The sequence below is a fragment of the Argopecten irradians genome, chromosome 2, assembly GCF_041381155.1.
Source record: "Argopecten irradians isolate NY chromosome 2, Ai_NY, whole genome shotgun sequence".
NCBI classification, from domain to species: Eukaryota; Metazoa; Mollusca; class Bivalvia; order Pectinida; family Pectinidae; genus Argopecten; species Argopecten irradians.
This window is the reverse complement of record NC_091135.1, coordinates 33,088,643-33,106,939: the sequence shown is the minus strand read 5'-3', so window position 1 is coordinate 33,106,939 and position 18,297 is coordinate 33,088,643. Positions and strand designations below refer to the sequence as shown.

The window sequence follows — 18,297 nt, the reverse complement described above, 5'->3', positions numbered from 1 at the left end:
CTATCAATTAATGTAGCAAGATATGAAAATGAATTTGATGGTATAAAGGTCATCCAAATATGACCCTTTATGGGATGTTGTCAGATCCTCTATCGAAATGAGTGGTTATATTTAAGGATCTGTATTTAAATCAGATGCTTCTATTTGTAATGTAAATTAATTCCTCCATGCATACTCTCGTGAAATAAGTATTGAGGTTATCTTCAAATATGTGGTCTTCTGTTTCTACTGAAGGCATCTTTCTCAAATTTCATATGTAGGTTTCGTTTGGTGCATAGTTATGAATATCACATTTTAGCCCCGATTGATCCTGATTAACAGTCTGCCATCTTGGATTTTGACAGTTGAATTTTGTTATTTCCAAAAACCACTAAAAGGATTTAAAAATGAAAAAAATCGACAATTTCACCTCGATTCAAGTCTAATTATGCAAATTGCATTTTAGGGTTGATATATCACGATGAAGGGATCTTTCTCAAATGATACATTACCTTCCCCTTTGTGCCTTGTTATGCATATCTTATTTTAAGAAAAATCACAAAACAAAATAGCTGACTGGCAGTTATCTTGGATTTTGCCATTTGCCTTTCTTTATAAAATTTCATGTGTAAGCTCCCATTGTTGACTAGTTAAGATAATGCCTTTTTGGACTGGTTTGATAACAATTAAAATGGTCAAGAAGCAGTCACATTGAATTTTGACAATTGAAGTCTTTTCACTACCATCTATAAAATGCTATCCAAATTGTGTTATTTTTTTCTTGAAAGCTTAAAATGAACTTCATTTAAGATTCCAGTTAAAACAACTAACCTTATTATTGCACTAGAACTCTAAGAAATAGCAGTAACAAACTAATGGCAATTTTTATTCCCCCAAATAATAACTGCTCAACTCTAGGAAACTTGGGATATATATATATGTCAGGCTAGTGTCCTTGTTGTGTCTTTTTATAAGAATACACATATTTAAAGAACAAAATATTACAAAATATGAAATGCAATGGTGGCAAGCTAAAAATAACCAGCCAAACAAAAATGGAATTGTTGAGTTTTAATGCTACATACCAATACCTCATTTATACATATATAATTGATACAATAACGTGATATATACACATGGGCATGCACAAGTTTCAACACAACTCAAATCAAGTGTGAATAAAATGATGATATATCAACCATTTCATCAACTCAGATCCATAATTTTGATACTGTTTCTTGTTGTTAGACAGAAGCACTCTTTAATTCTAGAGAAAAGTTCTATATACAATGACATGTTTTTATTTTTGTTTTTTCCCCCTCGCCTTTTTAATTATCTATTTTCAAATCATGATTTTTATTAGAAGAATGAATACACATCTCTAAGGGGTATCTGTAGCAGACTCACCAGGATAAAGTTTTGATAAACTTTATTAACCGGTAATGGTTTTAAGCTTTTATTGTACCGTATATAAATACATTTAAAAAAAAGAAAATATTGCTTGAGTATTAATGTTTTACAATTGTCAATAAGTCTGCTGTGCCTTAATCATACCTCATATTGATTACATTGCACCAAAACCCAAAGCTGCATCATGCCAGGATAGTAGCATCAGTTACCTTTTGCCTACTTTTTGTAAAAATGTGTAAATGAAAGATTTCTGATTGATCAAGTGTAAAAGGCATGCATTTTATGACTGTAACACGATTTCTCATTCACCCATTCAGACATAATTAGACTCATATTTCCAGGACCAGAACATTTCGTTTTGCATATTACAGCATCCTAGATACTCCAGGGGTTACTATAATGGATGTTATATCAACCCATGGACTATCTCATAGTAAAACTGAAGGCAGCTCATCAGAAGAAACAAGAGATCCCAGAGGGATCTTGGCGCCCACCAAAGAATGATCTATATCTGACAAAGGAAAGATGGATCTTTTCTCTACTTTTTAAACTTTTTCAAACATACTACATATAAAATTTGAGACAGATCGCTTCAGTACCTTTTGAGAAATAGCGGTAACAAACTTCAACTATCAAAATCCAAGATGACTCCTTGGCGGCCATCTTGTTGATCAATCCCAAATCACAATATGCACAACTAGGGCCCTAGGGGAACCTACATGTGAAATTTGAGAAAGATCCATTCAATACTTTCTGAGAAATAGCGATAACAAACTTTGAATATAACAAGAGGCCCATGGGCCTTAACGGTCATCTGACTATTAGTACAACACAACATAGTCGTTTAAAGATTTTAGCCTATTTGACCTCTGTGACCTTGATTGAAGGTCAAGGTAATTCATTTGAACAAACTTGGTAGCCCTTCATCCCAGCATGCTACCAGCATGCCACATGCTGAATATCAGTACCCTGGGCCTTCTGGTTCTTGAGAAGACGTCATTTAAAGATTTTAGTCTATTTGCCGCCCGTGACCTTAAATGAAGATCAAGGTCATTCATTTGAATAAACTTGATAGCCCTTCATCCAAGCATGCTACATGCCCAATATCAGTACCCTGGGCCTTCTGGTTCTTAAGAAGAAGTCATTTAAAGATTTTAGCCTATTTGACCCCTGTGACCTTGAATGAAGATCAAGGTCATTCATTTGAACAAACTTGGTAGCCCTTTATCCCAGCATGCCACAGGCCTAATATCAGGTCTCTAGGCCTCTTCGTTATTCACAAGAATTTGTTTAAATGATTTTAGCCTATTTGACCCCTGTGACCTTGAATGAAGGTCAAGGTCATTTATTTGAACAAACTTGGTAGCCCTTCATCCCAGCATCCTACACAGGCCAAATATCAGTACCCTGGGCCTTCTGGTTCTTGAGAAGAAGTCGTTTAAAGATTTTAGCCTATTTGACCCTCGTGACCTTCAATGAAGGTCAAGGTCATTTATTTGAACAAACTTGGTAGCCCTTCATCCCAGCATGCCACAGGCCTAATATCAGGTCTCTAGGCCTCTTAGTTATTCACAATAAGTTGTTTAAAGGATTTTAGCCTATTTGACCCCTGTGACCTTGAATGAAGGTCAAGATCATTTATTTGAACAAACTTGGTAGCCCTTCATCCCAGCATCCTACAGGCCAAATATCAGTACCCTGGGCCTTCTGCTTCTTGAGAAGAAGATGTTTAAATATTTTAGCCTTTTTAACCCTCGTGACCTTGAATGAAGGTCAAGGTCATTTATTTGAACAAACTTGGTAGCCCTTCATCCCAGCATGCCACAGGCCTAATATCAGGTCTCTAGGCCTCTTAGTTATTCACAAGAAGTTGTTTAAAGGATTTTAGCCTATTTAACCCCTGTGACCTTGAATGAAGTTCAAGGTCATTTATTTGAAAAAACTTGGTAGCCTTTCATCCCAGCATCCTACGGCCAATATATCAGTACCCTGGGTCTTCTGGTTCTTGAGAAGAAGTTGTTTAAAGATTTTAGCCTTTTTGACCCTCGTGACCTTGAATGAAGGTCAAGGTCATTTATTTGAACAAACTTGGTAGCCCTTCATCCCAGCATGCCACAGGCCTAATATCAGGTCTCTAGGCCTCTTAGTTATTCACAAGAAGTTGTTTAAAGGATTTTAGCCTATTTGACCCCAGTGACCTTGAATGAAGGTCAAGGTCATTTATTTGAACAAACTTTGGTAGCCCTTCATCCCAGCATCCTACAGGGCAAATATCAGTACCCTGGGCCTTCTGGTTCTTGAGAAGAAGTTGTTTAAAGATTTTAGCCTTTTTGACCCCTGTGACCTTGAATGAAGGTCAAGGTCATTCATTTGAACAAACTTGGTAGCCCTCCATCCCAGCAACCTACAGGCCAAATATGAGGACCCTGGGCATTCCGGTTATTGAGAAGAAGTTGTTTGAATAAAAAGTTTACGCACGGCGGACGGCGGACGGCGCACGACGACGGACGGTGCATGATGACAATAGGTCATCCTGACCCTTCGGGTCAGATGACCTAAAAATCCAAGATGGCTGCCTGGCAGCAATTTTGTTGACCGATCGGTCCAAAATCACAATATGCACAACTAGGGCCCTAGGGGAACCTACATATGAATTTTGAGACAGATCCCTTCAGTACTTTCTGAGAAATAGCGATAACAAACTTTGAATAACAAAATCCAAGATGGCTGCCTGGCGGCCATCTTGTTAACCGATCGGTCCCAAAATGCAATATGCACAACTAGGTCCTTAGGGGAACCTACATATGAAATTTGAGACAGATCACTTCAGTACTATCTGAGAAATAGCCATAACAAACTTTAACTATCGAAATCCAAGATGGTGGCCTGGCGGCCATCTTGTTCACCGATTGGTCCAAAAATGCAATTTGCACATCAAGGGCCCTAGGGGAACCTACATATTAAATTTGAGAAAGATCCCTTCAGCACTTTTTGAGAAATGGGGATATCAAACCTTAACTATCAAAATCCAAGAAGACCGCCTGGTGGCCATCTTGTTTTTCCGATCAGCCGCAAAATCTGTGTGGCACAAATATCTTGTTTTTCGGATCAGCCGCAAAATCTGTATGGCCTAACTAGGGACCAAGGGTAACCTCCAATTGAAGTTTGAACAAAATCCCTTCAGTAGTTCTCAAGAAATATCGATAACAAACTTCAACTGCCAAAATCAAAGATGGCTGCCTGGCGGCCATCTTGTTTTTTCCCGATCAGCCGCAAAATCTGTGTGGCACAAATAGGGACCAAGGGGACCCTCCATGTGAAGTTTGAACAAAATCCCTTCAATAGTTCTCTAGAAATATCGATAACAAACTTCAACTACCAAAATCAAAGATGGCTGCTTGTCGGCCATCTTGTTTTTCCGATCAGCCTCAAAATCTGTATGGCACAACTAGGGACCAAGGGTAACCTCCATGTGAAGTTTGAACAAAATCCCTTCAGCAGTTCTCAAGAAAAATCGATAACAAACTTCAACTGCCAAAATCCAAGATGGCTGCCTGGCGGCCATCTTGGTTTTCCGATCAGCCGCAAAATCTGTATGGCACAACTAGGGACCAAGGGTACCCTCCATGTGAAGTTTGAACAAAATCCCTTCAATAGTTCTCTAGAAATATCGATACCAAACTTCAACTGCCAAAATCAAAGATGGCTGCCTGGCGGCCATCTTGGTTTTCCGATCAGCGTTAAAATCTGTATGGCACAACTTGGGACCAAGGGTAACCTCCATGTGAAGTTTGAACAAAATCCCTTCAACAGTTCTCAAGAAATATCGATAACAAACTGCCAAAATCAAAGATGGCTGCCTGGCAGCCATCTTGTTTTTCCGATCAGCCGCAAAATCTGTATGGCACAACTAGGGAACAAGGATACCCTGCAAGTGAAGTTTGAACAAAATCCCTTTAGTAGTTCTCAAGAAATATCGATAACAAACTTCAACTGCCAAAATCAAAGATGGCTGCCTGGCGGCCATCTTGTTTTTTCCCGATCAGCCCCAAAATCTGTATGGCACAAATATGGACCAAGGGGACCCTCCATGTGAAGTTTGAACAAAATCCCTGCAGCAGTTTTTAAGAAATAGTGATAACAAGCATTGTTTACGGACGGACGGCGGACGGCGGACCACGGACGCAGGGCGATTTGAATAGCCCACCATCTGATGATGGTGGGCTAAAAATCTGGACCAATCACATGCTGGCCTGCAAAGATTTCCTTTGAAGAATACAGAGAGAGCGAAGTCAACTTCAAAGCCACACAGTCAATCACAGTATACCGTTGTAGTGCTCTTTTGATGTACATCAAACAACTAAATTACCTGTTCTGTTCTGTTTCCTACAGTTTTAGTCCAAGGGTGGATAAAACATCAGTTATAGTAATCCCTGGTGTACTGTATCAAGGATGCATATACAGTGGACAATTTTAAGCTCATTTCATCCATTAAACTTTCGGTTAAATAGCCTATACATTCCTTTAAGACATCATGAAATTCATTGAACTCTACCATTTTTTACCATTGCATTAAACTTTGGTCTACAGCCTGATTATACAGATGACAGCGGAGTGCTGTTACACAATACACATATAATATAAACACTATACACATTTCTATCAAATCCTGTACTCTCTAGAGTATATAAAAATTATATAGTATAAGATAAATGCTTGTAATAATAATGACTTATGATAAATGCATTCGATTTGGCTACAGAATTACAACCTATTCAACTATTCTCTGAATATCTGGTATTCAATGTCAGATTCAGATCCAGTCTTTGAATACCTAGTATTCAATGTCATGAATACCTAGTATTCAATGTCAATTCCTCCAGAAAACAGATTCAGATCCAGTCTTTGAATACCTGGTATTCAATGTCAATTCTTCCAGAAAACAGATTCAGATCCAGTCTTTGAATACCTAGTATTCACAACATATTTATATCCAGTCTTTGAATACTTAGTATTCAATGTCAATTCCTACAAATGTCAGATTCAGTTCTAGTATTTAGTTTTTTCTATCAGTATTGGGGTGAATTGTACCCAAATGAGCCTTGACCTTGCATCTGACCTCCAGCAGGTCCAGGGCCCTGTATGGGGCCACTCATCTGACTCTGAGAGGGCATTGATGGATTTGGGCCCTGCATTTGGTTACCCATTGATCCCTGTGATGGCATTGGACCTTGATTCTGCATCTGTCCGCCCATTGGCACACTACTTGGCATGTTATTTTGTCCAGAAATCTGATTTGGCATTTGGTTTGGCGTTTGGCCTTGCCCTTGCGGCATTGGACTGCCCATGTTGGACTGTCCATGCATCTGTCCTCCACCCATGTGATTCTGACCTTGCATGGAGGCTGGCATTGGTCCTGAACTTTGACCTTGGCTTACCATTGGTCCTCCAGACATCTGGTTACCAGGCATGTTGCCCTGGTTACGCATGTAGGGGTTGAATCTTTGCTGTGAGTTTTGCCCCTGAAAGCCGGGATACTGTGACTGTGGCATGTTGGAGTTCTGGTTGTAAGCTTGTCCCTGTGGCATATTCTGTTGACCCTGACCTCCCTGGTTATAAGAGTTTTGATTCGGATATTGCTGTTGTCCAGAGAAGTTTTGCTGCTGTCCATATTGGCCTACAATAGACACAAAATACATCCAAGTATTGTTTTCTTCACATAACCAATTTTTATGATTATTCATGATCACTTACTCTTATAACTTCAGTTTGCCTTGTTCCCAAATTGTATGTTAACTTTTGTTATAAATAACCAAAAATATTTCAAAATGTCTCTGCACTAGAAATGTGATTTTCCTTACTAATTGAAGATATTTAAGGCTCAGCTGACATGCATACCACATTGATCAAACACATGAAATACATGTACCATGGGTACTTTATTCTAAACCATACATATATAACATTTTCTGTTCTAAATTATTGGCCACCAACATACCAGACACAAAGACCTAGCACATACAGTCAGTGGCCATAATGCAGAATGCAGGTGAAAATTTTGATATATTAGAAGTATAATCATAACAAAATTTTTTGTACTGACTGGGAATTTTTTTTGCATTCTATATAAATTATCTAAAATATTTTCCGTGCCATTTTTATTGAAAAATCGATCTTAATTGTAGTGTAGCTTCTACATGTATGGAAGTACCGTGGCGCATGCGAAAATGTATTTTGGGGTGTGGCGTTGGGTGGTTTAAATAGATTTGCACAGGCTTTTCATTAGTCCTGCCTGAAGTTTTGACCGGGGTACTGGTCAGGAACTCGGACCCGCAATACTACTGTGGCGCATACTAGAAAGTCTTCATGACACTTATACCTCTGCCTCCAGAAAAAAACTTTTACAAAATTAAATCAAATAGTGGGAATGGATGTAATAAAAGGGTACAGGGTGGTTTTAAAAAAAAAAAATTTTCAACAGCCAATCCAGTTTCATTTAATATTTAATTTGTAGTGTATGCTTACCTCCGATATTATTTTTAAACCTTTCTAACACTAGAACCACTAATTACCTGAATTAGGGCGTCTGTAACCACCTTGCATCTGCCGAGGATTCATCATTGAGCCACTTTGTCCTGTAGACTGACCAGACATCTGTTGTGATATCATAGGCTGATTTTGCGACATCATGGGCTGATTTTGTGACATCATTGGTTGTTGCTGTGACATCATCGGTTGTTGCTGTGACATCATCGACTGCTGTTGTGGCATCATGGGCTGATTCTGGGACATCATGGGCTGTTGTTGGTTCGGGTATCCACCCTGTTGTTGCATGTTGTAGTTTTGTGTGTTGGACATACCAGATGGCATTTGATCTGTCAAAAAAAATCAGTAAATTATCTGAGGATTTGACAAATCTAGAGATACAAGTACAGATTATAGCAAGATTATTTTGCAATATTAAACTTCCATTTATATACATACAGTGAAACCTCATTAAAAATTAAACATGAACCTCTCTAACTGTTTAATTCCAAGCGTTCTGCTAAAATAATTAGCATTGTTGCTGTACCATGGTCCCATTGACTTTAATCAAGGCGGATTGATTGTATACGTGTAAATATATGTGTATTTTATGAGTAATAGTGCTTTATGCTAATGTATGTCTGAGACCTTTACAGAAACGGAGGAAGAAAACCACTAACAATGGGAGAGTTACTTTGAATTATCTATATTGGGCTGAGTGATTAGCATAAAAAACAATTTCAGAAGTTTCACAAATGAAATGTAATTTCATGGAAAAGCAGTAATGTGAAAAAATTGCTAACCCTATAAAGTTAAACTGTAAGTGGAAATAAAAAAATAAGAGAGTGTTGATTGTGACAATCAATTAAACTTAAATGAAAATATGCGTACTCATAAAACGCCAATGCCTATCTCTTTTCCACATGAAGTTTGAATGGCCTTGTGCAGCACAATATGCTAGTAACCCTAGGTCCCCCCCAACCCCTACTTATTCAAAAGGGCATGGAAATAAGAGCTCTGGAGCTTCATAATACAAACAGAGCTCATTATATGTGTAAAGTTTTATAAGAAGTTTTTAGCAAGGATGTGACAATTTGTCGCATTGTTTTGGGTACACACATATACACAGGGGTGTCCAAACAAATCTGGTGTACCTTGGTAACATATTTATTAAAATAGCACTGGTTGATAAAACAATGATGAATCTATTTTATCATTCACATGAATCTAACATGTAAATTCAAACATTGTTTGATGCATGGAAGTGAATTTATCACTTTCATCTTGATAGAGCCTTGCATCATCAATACTTTCAAGATGAGCCTTGCATCATCATTACTCCAGGGTTTACTATCACTGTCATAGCAGAAACATGACCAATCACAACTTCAGAGCCTATATAGTAATATTACAGTGTACCATTAGTTTATCAACTAATTTCTTTTGGTGTATATCAAAGAAACCAAACTACCATCTCAATTTATACATATGTTTCCGCACACACAGCCTTCAGTTTTGCTATGACATAGTCCGAAGGTGGATATAACAAGTGATAATAATCCCTGGAGTATTGAGGATGGAAGCATAGATGTAAAGACGTTTCATCATCAGGAAATAATGATAATTACACTCTGCTGTACACAGTGTTTTCTACAGTGCTACACTGTGATTGATATCATTTCACAAAAATAAAACACAGAGATATCAGTCTTCACACTAAATATAACTCAAAGCAAGGAAGATAATGTATAGCAATGGGGAGCATGAATATGAAAACAGATTTAAAATTAGCCACACAAACTGAACATAATTTGAAATTTGCTCGGTACTTCGGCAGTATCTCGCATTTGATGTGTGAAGCGATCCAAGATGGATCTTGGCACTTACCATTTAATCAAGTAGTTAAATAGTTTCAATTTATCATAAGTCTCCATACACAAGATTAGTCAATGGATGACTTTAAGAAACTATTTATCAGACTTTGAATGATCTTTATGAGATTCATGTACGTCAATGTCAAATAGCTGGTGCAAGAATAAAAGAGGGCATTTTGAATTCACTGAAAAAACAACTTGGATCATATTGCTTTCAAAAGCTTAGGTTGCACAAGGGACAAAACAAGTATCTTGTTCCTATCACAGAAAGTTGAATGTTGAAGCATGGGTGCATATGGCAGTTTCCTGTTTGTTGATCTCTAAACATTCTGATGAGAAAAGCATAAAACAAAGACAAACTACTATAAACCGGTCAGTTTGTGAGGTCCCAAAATAAAGTACACAACTAGGAACAAATATAAAGGGCAACCTACGCATTTCAATGGAGATCCATGCAATACTTTCGGATGAATATTTGTGATAAATAAAATTATTGCAAATGCAGAGATTAAAGACTAGAACACATGGCAATATGAATAGCAAAAAATATATCTTATGGAAGATGAAGTGCTCTTTAAAATGACGATTTCAGAGAAAAAATGACAATTTGCTTCATAGAATATTCTTTAATGAAGATAAGAATCTTCTCTTGCGGGAAACTGTCTTACATTCTTTTCAGTTTTTTGAGTAAATAACAGTTGCACACTTAACATAGCTACAGTTTTTCTCTGGAGAAAACACTGGTAAATATATAGACAAACATTAAAAGTGTGCAGCATGCTAAAAGTTCACCTATTTTGGACAAGCCATGTTTGTTGGTGTCACTGCTGTTGTCTTTTTGAGTTGAGTGACGATGTGGCATGTCATGTGGGGCAATTTTCTTGTCTGAATATCCTAAAGGAAACACATCAGCACAATATTAACATTTCAGAATGGGACACATATTAAACATGGTCATTTAGTGATGATAATACAGATTATTTTTATTGTTTAAGTCAGTTAAAACACTCCTTTCCTTTCTGCAGTTGGGAACACTAGATCCATATTATCATAAAATGGAAAAAATACCAGTGATTTTCTTATTCATTAATTTCAGGGACCTGTATCTTTTCAATTGGGAAAATTACAGTGTATTTTTCTTGATATATGTATATTTTAAAGAGGTTTTTTTATTTGTAAAATATTTACATGAAATGGGAAAATACAGCAAAATTTCTCTGGGGGAAGGGGCCTTCATTTGACTCCAAATGTACCTAAAAAAATCACTGTATACTATAATATGAATTCAAGATTATCTTCTTAACCATGTTCCAGGAGACTCTTGAAAGACATAAGGGACCAACAAAAGCATACTTTTAACTATTAAAAGTGCCAATCATAAAGTTAACTTAAAGAAAGATTGTAGTGTTTTTTAACTGGTTTTTTTTTTAAATTGTTCCAGCTACAGAAAATTTGAAAAGGTTTTGATTATTATTATTCACAATCTTTGTATTAAGGACCTTTAGTTCTATGAGGTCTTCCATACTTGGGCATTAATTATTAAAAGAAAATTTAGTCAGTCTAACGCTTTTGATCTGTCTCTTTACCCCTCGATCTCTATTATAAGTAATCAAGGTACAGTAAGTATTGTTTGAGGAGACGAAAATGTTAAACTCTTTTAAATACAAGACAATAAACAAAAGGCAACTAGAATAGGTTTTATACGATGGACTTCAACACAGGTTTATATTAGTAGAGTTAATTAATGCTATTCTTGAAAACACACATGTCATAATCATGTACTACAGTGCTGCCAAGTTAGAGAAATTCATCAATAAGCTTGAGATGAGTGTAGTAGCATTAGTACATAATTGAACCAAATGAAAATAAATCTGGTATTAAAACTATATGTAACAGTAGAAACAGACAGTGTTTTCAAGAAACACAACATGTGCTTTCATAGGAAATCATATCAAATAATTGGGTGTCTCATTCTGCATATCACACAGTTATCAACCCTTAAGAGTAGGTATATATATATATATATATATATATATTGATTGTGAAGTCAAGCAAGTGTTTGACAACGCAACATCATATATTTCAGAGAAAATTAAATCATTGAATATGGTTCTCACATAATGATGTCAAAATCGACAACTACCCACAAGCTCAAATAATATTCTGAATTATCAACATTTCCCAAATATTGACCAATTCTATGCCTTATCAATATTTTTCCCTCGTACACCATAAGAGGACAGACATGGTAACATTCTCTGGCTGGGACATGAAAAAGAATTACAGGCTTTTCTTGGACATACAAGATCATATACATGTATGATATGTATATGTATATAACAACAGATAGGGAGTGGCATGAGACAACTTACTGTAAGAGCCAGCCTGGGACACCATTGGTTGCTGTCCCATCGGTTGCTGAGAGCGAGGGTAGCCTCCTGTCCCTGCCTGCTGGGGTGGGCCTGACCCCCCAGCTCCCTGGGAATACATTCCTTGAGTTGTGGGAGGGGTCATGTTACTGCTGCTGCTAGGCGTCATCATTTGGTTACCATTGCCTGGCCCTCCTGTAAATAAATCATACTTTGGTAAACATGTACAATCTTTGAATATATACAGCATATGGACTGTCGTCCTGACACAACTCAACCAGCCCTCTATCTAACAATTGTGGGCTAATTCATCCTTGTAGGGTAGTTGCCAGGTACTGACCAGGGTTTTCATTATATTTCAGGAGAGGTAGTTCAGGGGGTACTTTTATATACCGTATGGTCTCTGTAATGTTATTTTGCCCAAATCAGGTTGTACCACAGCCAGGTTTAACCAGCACAAAGTACCAGGTTCCTGCCTGATATTGAAACCCCTGACTGACCATATGCAGGTAGTTTTTCTCTGGGTACTTCAGCTTTCCCCCCACCTCCTAAACTTGGCACTTAATTGACCTTGACTATTAATATGATGTAAAAACACTACAAATAATACAATAATTATTTAAGAACTGTTAAGGCACCTGAAGAGTTCATCTGGTTCTGCATTGGACCTGGGGGTCGCATCTGATTCATCTGTGAGTTTGGTGGCTGTTGCTGTGGCTGTTGATTCATCCCTGGGTTGAACTGACCTGGAGGCTGGGAAACACAAAATTATTTTATACACAATTTTAAACGGGTCAAATTGTATGACCTGGTAGGCAGATGTACTGTGATAATTCTGTGTTTATCGGTCTTCATCTGGGCCTATACTGACTAACCCACAGCTACTTTTATGTTAAAATTGTTGGAATACACCTATAGCTTCTGCATTCCATTGTTTATACTTAATCTGCAGTCAGCACTAATGGAAAACAATTGTCAGAATTTAAGCATGTGCCTATTCAACAAACCTACCTGTACATCTAAGTGAAATATTGTTTGAAAGACATGTATTTTTGACATTGGCAACATCTTTTACCTTGGTGCTATGAGCATCATTGTTTTTTTTATTTCATTAATGTTGCAGAATCATGATCAATGTCTTGAAATAATACCATATTTAAAAAGATTATAGACTTTAAAATATAGTCAATTCTATAACTAGGCATGTGATTGCAGGATCCTAACAGTGAAGGGAGGATATCTCTTGAACTAATAAGAGAAAAAACTCCCCTTAAGTGTTTAAAAAGATCACATAGTGATGTTTCAAATACAATCTGACATTACGTGTTTCTCATAGATATTGTTGAATCAGATTATAGAATCGCATCCCTGAATAGCCTTATGGGTGCATAAAAACAATGAAGTATTTTACACTAACTGAAGGAATGGCATTACCCTATAAATTACACAAAAGCAATAATCAGAGAAGTTTATTCTGTATTTGCATATTACAGATTTATCTGCCCTTGTAGGTAGGTAATAATTGTTCAGTTAGTTATCAAACATTTCTAAATTGTATACAGAGGACTTTTTTTATATTTTAGATATTTGCATAATGGTTATTCGAAGAATTCAGTTATAAAATATGTAATAATTGTTAATAGCAGTTTCCATTTTGTTGGAAAATAAATAATTTGTGTAACGTACTGGTAAAAGTGCCTGTATATTCTGACTGGAGTCTGCAAGGGTAGCCAGGTATACCAAGTTCCTGTGTAACATCTGTTGAAATCTGAAACAATCATACATTCATCTTCAATGGAAAATACAAGTCCTCTAAAAAAATATCAATAAATTAATTTGTATATTATATAACATGGTGCATTAGACAATATTTTAAAACGGTAAAACAAGTTATATAAAAGAGCATATTAACTATGAGCCTATATGTCTGAGGTCAACTATTACTGAATAATGGTAGCTATAATGAATTGTTTAGCACAGATTATAGTATTTTTGTACTAGTACTACACCGATTATAGGTGGTAGCTGTTGTCAGTTTCAATGATTGATCATGACTGAGTACACTTTCTTTGCACAGAGCATAGAAGAAAGAAGAAATTTGTAACATTAACTTACACATTGAAAAATATGATAATAAAGCTTAGGTTTTACTTACTGCAAACATTCTGAAGACTTTCCTTTATTCTGGTAGTCGACAATAGCCTGTATCAATTGATTGTTCTCATCAAGCATCTGAAAAAAAAGAGGAAAAAATTAGTATCGATTTATTATATAAATTATGAAAATCTGGTGTGTTCATTGGGAGAGTGTATGAAGTTAATTACCAGAAAATAAGGTTTGCTGTTATAGGTTGGTGGCATGCTTCAGCGAGGTAGCACATTAAGTGTATTGGTTACATTATTACAAAAAGACACCACACAAATACACAGCAGCTGTCTTTAAATGGCCCTAGCTGTTAATAGGATGTTAAGCCCACCCAATATGCAATCATACAATATAGTGATTATACAATATGACCAACCATTCTTGTGTAATAAGATAGTCTGTAAAGATTTGGTCAATTCTTTGCTAAATGGAAAGTATTTTCCTCACCTATTTACTAAGTAGGGCTGGATCAATATATCGATATACCGTAGGTATAGGTTTTCAGCAGTGCATTGATTATTGATACATAAATCTTCTTTATATTTTTAGCTGTATCGTTTTAACAACTCAACCTACCATTTCTGTTATAAAAATAGGCATTTCAATCAAAAGGAGGTATAAGCAACTGTGTCACCTGGATACATTAGAAATGCCTTTTCATAACTACGAATACAAATTGACAGAGCTTAACACAGATGATAATGTCGATTGAGAAAACCAATCAAATTAATGTTTGGTAGATTTTTTCCAGGTTATAGGATATTTCATCAAAACATAATTTAAATTAATGGTCAATTGAATTTAAACAAGAGATCCCAGAGGGATCTTGGCGCCCACCAAAGAATGATTTATGTCTGACAATGGAAAGAGGGATCTTTTCCCTGCTTTTCAAACTTTTTCAAACCTACTACATACGAAATTTAAGACAGATCGCTTCATTACTTTCTGAGAAACAGCGGTGAAATCCAAGGTAGCGGCCGGTGGGCCATCTTGTTGACCGATCAGTCCCAAAGGTACTATGCACAACTAGGGCCCAAGAGGAACCTACACATGGAATTTGAAAGATATCCCTTCAGTAATTTCTGACAAATAGAGATAACAATCAAAATCCAATTGACTAATCAGTTACCAAATGCAAAATGCAAAACTAGGACCCTAGGGGAACCTACATATGAAATTTGAGACAGATCCCTTCAGTACTTTCTGAGAAATAGCGGTAACAAATTCTAACTTTCAAAATCAAAGATGGCTGCCAGGTGGCATCTTGTTCACTGATTGGTCCCAAAATGCAATATGCACAACTAGGGTCCTAGGGGAACCTACATATTAAAATTGATTAAGATCCCTTCAGTACTTTCCAAGAAATAGCGGTAACAAACTTTAGCTATCAAAATCCAAGATGGCCGCAGGTCGGCCATTTTGTTGACCGATCAGTCCCAAAATGCAATATGCACAACTAGGGTCCTAGGGGAACTTACATATAAAATTTGAGAAAGCTAGATCACTTCAGTACTTTTTAAGAAATACTAATAGTGGTAACAATTTTTAACTATCAAAATCCAACATGGCTGCCAGTAGGCCATTTTGTTGACTGATCCGTCTAAAAATGCAATATGCACAACTCGGGTCCTAGGAGAACTTACATATGAAATTTGAGAAAGATCCCTTCAGTACTTTCTGAGAATTAGCGGTAACAAACTTTAACTATCAAAATCCAAGATGGCTACCTGTCTGCCATTTTGATGACTGATCGGTCCCAAAATGCAATATGCACAACTATAGGGCCCTAGGGGAACCTGCATGTGAAATTTGAAAAAGATTCCTTTAGTACTAACTTTCTGAGAAATAGCCGTAACAAGAATTGTTAACGGACAGACGACGGACCATGGACGAAATGCGATTTGAATAGCCCACCATCTGATGTTGGTGGGCAAAAAAGAGGTCCACTATATCGTCAATACATGTATTGATTCAGTGTATTGTCAATACCTATTGTATCGTATTAGCCCTTCCAATACCCAGCCCTGATATATAATATATACATAAGGATGAAGTTCCAATGGCGAAACAGTCTAGACCTTGAAGGTAAAAAACATGGGTCACAGTATAGTGCCCCTTATATAAGAGTATAGTGCCCCTTATAGTATAGTACACCAGTTAACCTACGTAGATTAATATAATATAGGAACAAGATAAGTGTGTCATCAGGTCAGTGAAAACCACAAACTTGTGTAAAATAAACAAAATAGCCTAGGTATTACAGTTGGTGTACGATTTGTAACTGAAAATATCTTAAATTGCTGAAAACTCAACATTTGGTGTAATGTTGTTTTAAAAAAAAATGAATTTAATATGATCAAAGATAAAAACTAAGATTAAGTACAATTTAATTAAATTGTGCAACAGAAGCATTTGTTACTTAGAAATTTGATGCAACCATATATAATACTGAAAGTAATTGCATTTATTTTCAATTCTTTCCGACATGCAAATAAATATTTTTTATGCATTTGTGATATATTTCATAATTTAGTTATAGGCGAATTCTGAAAATATTTGGGTCTCAAATATTTTAGTTCATTTTAAAGCAATTTCATCTATTTTTAGTAGCAAAGCATACACTAAGTAGACTATAATATATTTTTAACACGTACACCACATGTAATACTTAAGTTAGTGTTTTTTCCTGAATGAAAACATGTTTACAGCCAATATATTCATGCCATGGGTATTACATACTAACAATTGCCCATCAAGGTTCATATGCGTGTAATATGTGTATAACAAAGTGGTTTTGTTGGTCCCCAGTGTTTTGTTATTTAACCATGGCTTACTGAAGGAGGTATTTAATGTTTTGTACTACTGGTGATACAATTTATGTCTAAGCTTATTGCAAAACCGTCAGAAAATTTGAAGTATTGTATTTCAGACTGCTTTCAAAATCTTTATGACAGTTTGGTGTTTTTACAACATTCTGCTAGGACATTCTAAATCTCTCTAGGAATATGATGATTAAGGATTTTAAAATCCATTAAGACATTTTGGAAGAGTGCTGGTAAAATGGTCTAAATTTAGCTCCAAACTGAATCACTGCTGACTAGTCAAACTCCTGTGAGATCACTTTATCACTAAATTATAGACCTAACGTTTCAGTATATTTTTTTTTTCATTTAACAGTTCAAGAATCGATGCAGTAATCTGACAACTGTCCTTTAGCAGATAGCCAGATAAATTATGTACATGATCATTGCGACTCCATATAATATCACAACACTGCTGTATGGGATATGGTCGAAGACGTTTACATTTCAATTACATTGAATGCAGCATACGGAATCATACGTATACGTCGTGTTAGAGAAAGACCGATGTCATAATCAATGTAACGAGACAAGGCCATTCAAAATCAGATTTTAAATACTCACGTAGAGAAGGAAATATAATGAATACAAACCTTTTGAATCGTTGCCTGGTTAGGAGCAGGCCCCTTTTTCTGTTGCGGTTGCACAAATGTTAATGACATGGTGCCGGCTGTGTGCGATATCACACAATCCGACGGAAAATGAGCGCGTTGGCCACACAAAGAAAGCAGCGAATTGATTCTTTTCTATAAATATAAAACCGACATATATCTTACATCCGGAATATGACTATCAGTTTAAGTATAAATATAAATTACGTAACCCATGCAGAAAATACCATTATTTCACAAAGAGAAAATTAGAAAATATTCAAGATAATTCAAATTCGAGAGTAAATGAACTAGTTGGTAGACAAAATATCATTTTACACTCAATCAAATTTTAAACCTGAATCCGATATTTTTGGTCCGGGCTTCGACTCTACGTGTTATAATCACATAAAAATAATTTTTAATTTTTACCAGTAGAATTAAGAAATTAAACCGTAAGACACTAAAGTCATGATGTTAATATTCATTCTTAACACCATTAATGAGAAGAATTACAAAAATAGTTTTGTTTACAGCAATTTTA

The 18,297-nt window shown here is 36.1% G+C and overlaps 1 protein-coding gene across 2 annotated transcripts; it reads right to left on the bottom strand.

Annotated features, from left to right (window-relative positions):
• Positions 1–4,933: 4,933 nt before the first annotated feature.
• On the bottom strand, positions 4,934–17,947 carry LOC138315211 (protein SSXT-like). Of its 2 annotated transcripts, XM_069256060.1 has the most exons (8): positions 17,757–17,947; positions 14,313–14,389; positions 13,844–13,925; positions 12,796–12,910; positions 12,161–12,352; positions 10,581–10,682; positions 7,962–8,264; positions 4,934–7,066 (listed from the first exon to the last, which is right to left on the bottom strand). In XM_069256060.1, the coding sequence occupies exons 1-8, from the start codon at positions 17,823–17,825 to the stop codon at positions 6,459–6,461; spliced, it is 1,548 nt and encodes a 515-aa protein (XP_069112161.1). In that variant the 5' UTR covers positions 17,826–17,947; the 3' UTR covers positions 4,934–6,458. The 2 variants fall into 2 exon arrangements, with proteins under 2 accessions (XP_069112161.1, XP_069112162.1); XM_069256061.1 differs by lacking the exon at positions 10,581–10,682 and having other exon boundaries at positions 17,757–17,937.
• Positions 17,948–18,297: the final 350 nt, after the last annotated feature.